This window comes from Sminthopsis crassicaudata, chromosome 4 (assembly GCF_048593235.1).
Source record: "Sminthopsis crassicaudata isolate SCR6 chromosome 4, ASM4859323v1, whole genome shotgun sequence".
NCBI lineage: Eukaryota > Metazoa > Chordata > Mammalia > Dasyuromorphia > Dasyuridae > Sminthopsis > Sminthopsis crassicaudata.
The window spans coordinates 224066145-224076856 of record NC_133620.1 but is presented as its reverse complement, the minus strand read 5'-3'; the positions used below and the strand labels follow the sequence as shown (position 1 = coordinate 224076856).

Sequence of the window (10712 nt, the reverse complement as noted above, 5' to 3'; positions counted from 1 at the left end):
TTAAGTAATTAGCTAGGTATGTAGCTATCTGTAGGTCGGCCTGTAAGCAGATAAGAGATGATAGACATTCTTCAAACATTTATTATAAGATTCTAACTATACAGTTGGAAGAAACTTCTGAGGCCATCTAGTCTAGGCATTCTTAACCTGTGTTCCATGAACTTAGTTTAAAAAAAAATTGATATTTTAATATTTTTGGTTTCCTTTATATTTTAACTTAAAAATTTTTTTAAAACATTTGAAAACATTATTCTGAGAGGGTGGATAGATTTCACCAGACTGCCCAAAGGGCCCCTGACACAAAAGAAATTAGAAGCCTCTGATCTACTCTAAGTCTTCACTAACAGTTCAGGAAGCTGAGGCGCAGGGAGGTTCTTGAGTCTCTCAAGGGCTAAACATTGGAGGCAGGATCAGTGCTCTGGTCTGGACAACAAAAATATACAAGTATATATGTACACATTTGTATGTAAATCTATATGCATTCCATCAAACTTATTTGTATGCCTCAAAGTACAATCTAGAATATATGTGAAAATAAAAATAAATCAATATAAATGTATTATTTAAGCAAGATGCATATTCACAAATGCATCACATTCTCAACAGCATCTTTCATCTAAGAATCAGGAACTTTCTAGACTGATTTCACATTACTCCTCATGCCATCAGAGAGCCACTGAAACAAGCTATTTTCGTCCCCTCACACTTGGGAACGCGTTCCCCTCTCGTTTCTGCTTCTCAAGAGTCCCTAGCTGCCCTCAAGGTAGAATTAAGGCGCCTCTTCTTACCCAGGGCCCCTCTGGGTTACTTTGCGTTTACTTATTTTTGCCAGACAGCCTTCCCAATGATCACAAGCTCCAGAAGGGAGGGGTCGATGTTTTCTGGCTAGTTTTTATATAGCCCCAGGTCTCCTGGACCACCCCCCCTTCCCCCCGCGAAAAAAAAAATTAAATCCCCCCCCCTGGATTTGTGACTTAATTGATATGGGAAACTACTACTGATGAAACCAACTCCAATAATTTTTTTTCTCTCGTTCACTTTGCACAACCTCCCCCAGAGACTTGGGTAAGCAAGGATACCCCGGCGGCCTGAGGTGACGCTCTTCGCTGCCAGGGTCAAAAGTGGCTGCCCTGTAGGCCCAAGCCCCGCCCCGCCCCGCGCTGCCTCGCGCTCAAAGCACTGCGGCCTCCGGACTACAGGAGCCGCTAGCGGCGGCGAAATTCCGGTTTGAAGGCGGCGTGTACCCGCTTTCTCCGTCCAGGAGGCGGCGGCCGTGGGGAGAGGAGCTGACTCCGGAAAAAAGGTGAGCGACGCAGTCGGAGCATGGAAGTGGCGCGGACGCCCCTCGGGTATAGGGGGGCGGTCCACTCCAGGCCTGCAAGCGCGGAGGCCCGCACCCAGCTCCGCCCGCCTCCTCTTTCCTCCCCTCCTCCCCCTATCCTTCCTGTTTTCTCCCCTCCCTCGGCCTTGCTCTTTTCTCCTTTCTTCGTCTTATTGCTTTCCCACCGTTTTCTTCTCTCTTTTCTTGCAACTTCTTTCCCCCCTCCTCGTTCTGCTCCTCTTCCTCCCTTTTCCTCGCTCTTCCTTCCTTTCTTTTTCACTCCCTCCTCCCCTCTTCCTTCTCCTTTATTCCTTCTCCATCCCGGTTCGGAGCCATCTTGTACGTCAGCAGCGCACTTCTTTCCCTGTCCCCCCAAAACACTGCCCCCTACAGTCTCTGGGGTTCTTTTGTTACTGAGTTCCACCCCCAGGCGCCTTTCTCCCCTCCCCACGTTCAGCCCTCTCTCCCTTCCCCCAAGCCCCTGACGTGGCCGATTTTTATTATTCCAGACCTCCCCAACCTAGAGAGACGCCCCTTTCCTTCCAATCTCAGACTTTAGGAACGTCTGTCACCCTCCCGCTGGAAGCGCTTCACCGGGCCCCGAAAAGGCCGCCTCCTCCCGAGCGCGAGGCAGTGGGCGTGTCCCTCTGCTTCCTAACCCCTCCCTTCCGTTAGCGCATGAGCAGCTTGGAGCCGGGGCGCCAACCTCTCCCTTAGTCCTAAGCAAAGACAGAAATTTAAAAACTTACCACAAAACATGTGACTGTCATCATTTTGTATCATCAAAGTTGCTTTTCCTTGCCACACTAATATGGCCACAAATTATGTATAATTTTTCCTTTCATCCTTCCAAGAGAAACGGTCTTTTATAATGTAATAATAATAAACTTTACTAAGAGTTGATTTCAGAATCCGTGCCCGTTGCGAAATAGGGTATTGCAGATAATTCAAAGGTAATGATTGTTGCTCTGCATAGATCATCTCAAAAGGAGTAATGTTTTCTCAAATTCAGTAAAGTAAATAAAAGGAAGGTAGTTTTTCTTTTAATATTACATGATGTATTGCGTCATCTAAAAGGATTGAACGTGTTGAAAATTTCAATTGGGGACATTGGTACAAAAAGAAGATAAAAATTGGAATGCAAAATCTTAACAATAATGAATGTTGATAACTCTTTATATGTAATCGGAAAAAATAAAATACATTAAGTGCAAAAAAAAAAAAAAAAGACAGCTGCAGTGATCTATCATCTTTCCTGCTTCAATTCCCTTACTTCCCATGCTAATCTTTTATTTCTTAACATTGAATTTTACAGTGCAAGTGCACAGTCTAAATTGAGAAAAAAGTGTAAAGTCTTTGGAGTTAGTGATTTTTTTCTGTTTCTACCATCTATCCTTAAGGGATTTTTTAAGCCTGAGGAAAATGATCATTGATCGATTTTGCGATGAGATCTTTTTTTAAAAAATGCCTTGTAGGCAGTTGTTTGAGAGGTAAAGACCAGAAAAGGATCTGTCTCCTCTACTTTGCAGCACAAGTTCAAGTAGCAAAGGCATCTGTAACCGGGGGAAATTGTTGCTTCTGCTAGGGGAACTCTGAAACTTATGTTGTGTCTTTGCAACAGAAGTATGGTCTTAGGTAGCCTTCAAAACTGCCCTTGTAGCAGCCAGATTCAAGAGGAAAATACAGTCTATTTGAATCACTTTGTAGTGATAAAGTCCCAAGCGGGTTTCAGGATCATAAGATTTAGAGCTGTACCTTAGGTATCATCTAATTCAATTATCAAAGTCAAATCAATGTTCAAAGTTAAGATGTCCCAGTAATTCATCACAATAAGTTTTTTTCTGGGGTTGAATTAATCCTCATTAATTGAATTTTCATGAATATTAGATCAGTAATAAAAATAATATAATGTGTATAGTGAGTTAAGATTTGCAAAATGGTTTGTATCTTACATATCTTACACCTTTATTACATAGTATGTATATCATCTTACCTCAAGATACAAGCATTTGTTTTGTCATTTTAATGTGAATAATGAATATAATAATTATTTGTTATGAACATAATATGAAGCAGTTATTTCATCAATTTGTATGTATTTTGTTATAAACATATCCAGTTCGGCTTATTGTAATTAGTACTCTCTATTTCTTGAGGGACTGAGACTCCTGGCCTCTGTTTCCTAATCTATAAAATGAAAGACTTGGAACTAGATGATTTCTATGATTCTCTTATTTTTACTGTTCTTATTTTTACTTTTTAACTATAAAATTTCTTTTGGCTAAATGATTTTGCTTCATATCGAATTTTCTCTTTTCCATGTTCACAGTCTAACTTATTAGCACAAGGAGAAATGTTTCTTAGGTGCGTGGTGGTGGCTAGCACTGAGTTACTTTAATCACAAAGTATACACACGATCTGTCCGTCCTACCATCGTGGCTAAGCAAGGAAAGATGAGATGCCACCAGTTTTCTTTGGAAGAAGGAATGAAAGTGGTACAAGTATTAGACATTGGCCGAAAGAAAGGAGATATAGCAAAGGAATTTGGGATCACTCCATCTATTTCGCCTGCTTTTTTGAAGGACTGAGCCAAAATTGAAAATAAAGTGAAGAAAGGGATACTGGAACCCAAACAAAAGCGAATGAGAGGTGCCCTCTATGGTGACTCGGCAGTGTTTGCATAGTGTCGGGATATGAGAGCAAGGACTGATGCAATTAGTGGTCCACTTGGTCAGCAGAAGGCCTTTGCCAGCCTTTTTGATCATGATGACTTCTAAACAAGTGTAGGCTAGCTGAACACGTTTTGTGCACAGTATGGAGTTGTTTCAAAAGTAGTTTGTAATGAAGAGAATACTGCTCCCATGGAGAAGATAAGTGACTTATGTGCAGGAGAAATTAAAAAGCTTATTGCTGACTACATCTTTGATGATGTCTTTAATGCTGATGAAACAGGTGGTTGATCAATTGCTGCCTCATCTTACACTCTCAGCCAAAGGTAACATTTGTAAAGGAGGCAAACAAAGATTGACAGCTCTTTTCTGTTGCAATGCATTAGGGGCAGAAAAAATGAGACCTCTCATCATTGGCAAGTCAGCCGAGCCACATTGCTTTAGAAATGTCCATTTGCTCCCATGTGATTTCCAAGCCAATACACATGCTCAGATGACACAGGATTTATTTAAAATGAGTGGCTGATAAAGATTGATGTGAGGATGAAAGGAGCAAAATGCAATATCCTCATATTAATTGATAATTGCTCTGCCCACTACACAGTTCCATATATAGAACATGTCTGAGTTGAATTTCTACCAATGAACCACACAGCCATTTTGCAGCCTTTGGGATCAGGGGAAAATACGCACTGTGAAAGCTCACTACAGAAGCCAAGTACTGAACCAACTTTTTCTCAGTCTGGATGACCAGGACAAAAATGAGAACATATGAAACAAGCCATTGACATGATTGCTGAAGTCTGGTGGTCTGTGGAGCCATCTACAGTAGTGAAATGCTGGCAGAAAACTGGCCTCATCCCAATGGAGTCATCTGATGTGACATAGAAGAAGATCACAAACCAAATGTAGAATTTTTAAAAAATATGGCATTCAATAGCCACTACCATTGGTGTCCCAGACCAGTTTGATTTTGTAGATTTTGATGCTGCAGGTAATAATTTAATTGTTTCTCAAAAGACAAAGGACACAGAAATTATCAAAAGAGTGCTCACTGATGTAAAAATAAACCCTGAAAGTAATGATGATCATGATCAAGTGTTAAAAGCCTGATGTTTTCTTTCTACTCAGATAGATGTTCCTGATGAGGTGTTTGCACAATTAAGTGCCATAGATAAATATTTAGTGACCTGTGCAACACAAGCTATTTAAAAAAACAACAGAAATGTGAATGAATTTGCTCTTCATTAAATAAAGTGTGTGATTATTGCCTGTGAAGTCTGTAAAAAATACAAGATTTAATGAATATAGTATTTGTTGTAAACTACTTAATAAAAAAAAAATCTATAGGATGTGTAAGGATGAAGCTTTAAGAATTATTTCATAAATTTTTCTGTACAGTGAAATGAAATTTCAGCTTAAAAAACAAAATACCCCTAGAAGTTTTCATTGTTGTAAAGACTTCTAGTTTTTTGGTTTTGTTTTGCCACTAGATGGCAGGAATGGTAAGTCTGTCTTGGCCACATAGTACTAGGGGGGAAATCAAAGCTTCACAAGTGTTGATAGTGAAGCAGAGATTCAAGACATAAATAGGTATATGCACCAATATGGAGGTCAGAGCAGGTTGAAAGGCATGCAGCAACAGAGAGGTAGTAAACATGCAAATGAGGAAAGAATGGAAGGAATCCAGTAGTTAAATTGAAGCGAAAGAAAGATCATGCACACTTAGAAGGCCCAATAGGAGTAAATCCTAAGTAGAAGATTGGGGAGACAGGAGAAATAGTGACCCCTGCAAAGATAGCAGCACAATGCATGCAATTTGGGATGAATGAGCATGAAAATGGGTGTTAAAGAAAAAAATACTTTTCTCAAGGACTGTGATTATGGGAATGGCTGTGAGAAACTTAGAAGGTAGATGGAAGAAAATTTTGGGAAGATGGCACTTAATATACTGATCAGTATATATGTTTAGCATGTCTGAAGAACAAAAAGATTAAATGTGACTCAAGTTATTTGGCTTTGTAACCTACAGTTACTTTACTTCTCCAGATTCTATTGATTGTGGAAAATAATTAACAAAATAATCATTAAAGCCTCATTTTAAAAATATATGGCATTATATACTGTATGTGGAATGTGATTTCAAGAATAATTGAAACTAAGACTATACAAGAATAGAGAATTAAAGCAAAAGTATAATAAAATAATTTCAAAAGAGTTTTTAAAAAGACTGTTTTCTTTTGTCTTTAGGTAATAAATCATCTTTAATCAAGATGTCTTCAGCACCAGAACCCCCATCCTTTAAAAATGAACCACTCAAAGAGAAAGACTATCGAACTCCAGGCCTCAGGGGGACCCGCACAACCACCTTATTTCGAGCTGTGAATCCAGAGCTTTTCATTAAACCTGTAAGAAGTATATTCAAAAGCAATTAAGAATATGCATATATATTTATTCTGACAACCTTGGGAAATAGAAAGGCCTTATATTTCCCCATGTCATTTGCTTTCTCATTGGAGTTTAATGTGGGTAAGGCTTTGTATATTTGTGAATAATAGGTTCCAGAAAATAAAAGAAAAAAAATTTAACTCTTATTAAAATGAACTAAAATATACTTATAATTCTTGGGAAGTATAATAGAAAATGATGTTTAACTCTTAAACCTTTAAAAAAAAAATTAAAATATTTTTCCCTGCCATTTAAAAATTTTGTTGTGGCTTAGAACTTTGGAAATGAGGGGCCAAAGAGATAACTTGTTAATCCTTTCTGTTCATGACTATTCTTTACTAGGAATGTTCTCATACTATAAATACTAACCTAATGATGCTTCCTAAAGTTCCTAATTTAATATCAGCAAGTTGTATTCACCATATTAGACCAGGTCATTAGGAAAAATTAACTTGTGTTACTTGCATTACTTAACTTACATTATATAGATTTAAAAGAGTCTCCGATCATTGCAGTTTTTATCTCCTATACATTTTCCTCTAGTAGTTTAGGCATATTTATTATTTCAGTAGTCCTGAGACACTGATATCAAAGAACAGAACTAGGTTCATTGAGCAGAAGAAAGTTAATGAGATTTCAACTCAACATAAAGAAAAAGTTTCTGGCATAAGAGCTCTATGAAAAAAACAAACAAACAAACAAACAAACAAAAACAATGGGATAGTTTAGTGAGTATAAATTCCCTGTCACTTGACATCTTAAAGTGGCCATGACCATGTATCAGTAATGGTTAAAAGACATTGCTATTTCAAGTTGAACTAAAAGATCTATTAAATAATTTTCAACTCTGCTAGTCTGCTGTTTTAAGAAACACTTAAAATATCAGAATGCATGAATTTTAGCTCACATTTATATTGTAAAAATAGTAATTTCTAGCTATGCAATTTTTTAAAAGGTTTGCCAAGAGCTTAGATATGTTCTCTCTTTTTATCATCACTAATTTGTTAGATAGGTGTTATAATTATACCTATTTTAAAAATAAGGAAACTGAAACTTAGAGGTTAAAAGACTAAGAATGATTAAATCTAAGGCAGGATTTAAATTTTATTTTTTTCTCACTGCCACTATATAGAAATTTACAGTTATACTAAGGTTATGGATTTAATTTACTACTTAAGAGTTTGTATTACTCTAGAAAAAATAATTATTATTTTGGTTATTTAATTTTCAGTACTTGGAATACTTGAAAGTCAATTAGGTCAAATCCTATAATCCACTCTCTGAGTCTAGATAGTATGTAAGATGATTTTGAAGGAATGTGTTTCCCATTTTGTGAAGAAATACTCAAAAGAAAATCAGGAATAACATACAGGTTCTTGAGAACTGATTGTTTTATCTTTTAACATCTTTTAAAAAGGAGTAATTTTAGGGAAAATATTTCTTTTTCATTATGTTAATGAAATTTAAATAATTCATAATATAACAAATTTGGATGAAAGAGATAAGGAATATAAATTACTTGAGTCCTTTCTTTATCCATTACCTTCTATCAATGCTATATGTACTGACATAATAGGATTTTTTTATTTTTTACTTTTTTTTTTTTTTTTTTTTTTTTTTTTTTTTGCCCAGTACAAAACTACAAAGGTATTTTGGGACTGAGGGACCATAATACAATATATAGACCAAGAAGATGGTCTGGAGTTTTGGACAACTTTATGATCTCCAGAATTTGTAGGACCCTGAAGCCTATTGCCATACCTTTCAATGCTTCCTCCATTTTCCCTGCTGTAAATGAAGTTACATCAATTATTTACTATTGATATTCCAAATATATCTATGAAGTGTCTGCTATGTGTGTATTATTGTGTTCAATGCTGGGTGTTGTGAGAATTTTTTAGATATCTACAATGAAATACTCAGATAAAAAAGTTACTTACTCTTGGTACTTACTCTGCAACTAGAAATTTTAAAGTGACTTGTCTAGGGTCATACAGCTAGTATGTATGGAGGAAGGACTTGAATAGTCTTCCTGACTCTAAAGCCAGATTTATCCACTGCACTCCCATGTACATAGTAGATGCCTAATAAATGGTTGTTGAACTGAAGGCTTTTTTCCAGGACAGCCAACTCTCAATTTTTCTTATTAAAGGGGAAGAGGTGCCTCATGGGGACAGTGACATGTATATTCACCTCCACTCCTATTGAAACATGAATGAGTTGTGCCTTTTAGAGCTGCAAAGCTGGGAAAGAATCTTGATAAGCCCCTGGCCCAGGACTCTCCCTTTAGGAAAAAGGTATTTTTCTCTTTTGGAGACCCAGCGAGGCATTGCATGGTTACATCTGTAAATTAAGTGCCAGAGACACATCAGGAGCTGAGGCTGCCCGACTCCTACTGTTACCCCCATTCTCCCTTATACTGCTCAGTGCCAGCGCACTTGTTAGCAAGTGGCAAAGGGTCCGAGGTCCTCACTAACCCCAGGACTAGATAGGGTGTTCTTTGATAATCAAGCGGATGGTGAAAAGTTGTCAGCGTTAATGATTCAAAAGACTCTAATGCCAAATCTAAGCCTGATAATATACATGCAAGATACATGAAACACTCAAAAAATTAATATCCTTAATACGATTTATGCCTTTTTTTCTTTGACAGAACAAACCTGTTATGGTTTTTGGATTGATAACACTTACACTTTGCGTGGCTTACATTGGTTACCTACATGCAACTCAAGAGAATAAAAAGGACCTCTATGAAGCTATTGACAGTGGGGGAGCCAGATATATGAGGAGAAAAACCTCTAAATGGGATTAATAGTGCTGATTATTAGAGACAGCTGTATTAAGGGGCTCTGCAATCTTCAGATGAAAGACTGTACTTTACCAGGTATCATGTTTATTATCCTGCATTATGTTGTTATGGAAAGAATGTAACAGTTTGGCATTTGGTATTAAATTCTGCTTTTCACAGCTACAGCTTCTTCCCTTTACACATATATAAAAAGGTTAAATTTTTTCCTCCTAGCAAAGTCATCTCCATTGAACTGTGTAATAAAAGTAAAGTAAAAGTGGTTACCTTTGGTTGGTATTCTCAATAAATCAGGAAGAGACTGTAGTGATGGCTGTTTGGGGTCCATGCTATGTGCAAAATAGTTCCTGTTCTACACAGCCAGAAGATACCATTAGTTAAGAAAGTTTGGGGGGAGGGTGGGAAGATTGTGCAAGTAAAATTAAGGTTGTGAAAAACCAAATCTCAAAACCTTTTTTAAAAAATTACAAACATATTCAGGTAAGTGTGGGTCATCTTCCTGCTCTTCATTTAAATTATGACCATGTTACAGATGGGTTTTGAAGATGTTTCAGCAAGCAAAGGTGAACCAGAGCTGTTCCCTCCTAGAGAATCTGCTAATCACCACAAAAAAAGCAGGGAGGAGTCTGTAAATTTCCAGCCAAAATATAGATAGCTAAGTGGTACACTGGATCAAACTTTGCAAGACCCAAGGTTCAGATCCAACTTTGGTCACTTCCTAGGTGTGTGTCCCTAGACAAGTCACTTAGCTGATATCTGCCTCAGTATTCTTATCCATAAAATGGGGATAATAATATGTACCTTCCAGGGTTGTTGTGAGAATAAAATTAGATAATATTTTTAAAGCCTTTTGTAAATCTTAACATGTTAATTATTATTACCTTTTATTCTAATTATAGTTGTACAGGTGAGACTTTGAGATTTCACTAGTGTGGAATTCCTGCTGCAGAAAATTAACTTTCTAAATATGTGCCCCCCTTCAGTTGGCTCCATCCCTTTTTTTGTTGTTGTAAGATTATGTAGTCCTGAAAGTTACTTTGAGGAGGCTGGAGTAAGTTAGAAATAATCCAAAAACAATGAAGCATATTGTTTTAGGAATGAGTTCCTAGTGGCTATGGGAATGGAGTATATAAAGATCCTTAGGTAAATTTTTTTTTTTCTAGACCTTCCAGGGCTGGTAATAAATCTATCAGTATCAATCCATGGACATCTATGTGCCTGGTGCCCTGCTAATTAATTCTGGGGATACAAAAAGAGACCAAAAACAGTTCCTGCCTTAAGAAGCTCACAGGCTCATGGAAACAAATATATACCAACAAGCTATTCACAGGATAAATAAGATAAGTTAAGAGAGAAAAGACATTAGAATTAAAAAGGAGTTGAAAAAGCTTTCCTCTAGTGTTATGCCACAGTCTCCTTGAGTTGTTCTACCTCAGTTTCCCTGCACTAGTTTCCCTTATTGTCCTGA

General features: G+C 37.2%; 1 protein-coding gene across 1 annotated transcript; it reads left to right on the top strand.

Moving 5' to 3' along the window:
* The first annotated feature begins 1151 nt into the window (after positions 1 to 1151).
* SMIM8 (small integral membrane protein 8) lies at positions 1152 to 9508 on the top strand. The gene is made up of 3 exons (XM_074310338.1): positions 1152 to 1303; positions 6241 to 6398; positions 9092 to 9508. Exons 2-3 carry the CDS (start codon positions 6264 to 6266, stop codon positions 9248 to 9250), a joined length of 294 nt encoding a protein of 97 aa, XP_074166439.1. The 5' UTR covers positions 1152 to 1303; positions 6241 to 6263; the 3' UTR covers positions 9251 to 9508.
* The last annotated feature ends 1204 nt before the right edge of the window (positions 9509 to 10712 follow it).

Excerpts from the sequence above, each read along its gene's own strand:
- SMIM8 (XM_074310338.1), top strand. The coding sequence starts at position 6,264 with ATGTCTTCAGCACCAGAACCCCCATCCTTTAAAAATGAACCACTCAAA. Across the intron at positions 6,399-9,091 it reads CAGAGCTTTTCATTAAACCT|AACAAACCTGTTATGGTTTT; the intron begins GTAAGAAGTATA and ends TTTCTTTGACAG.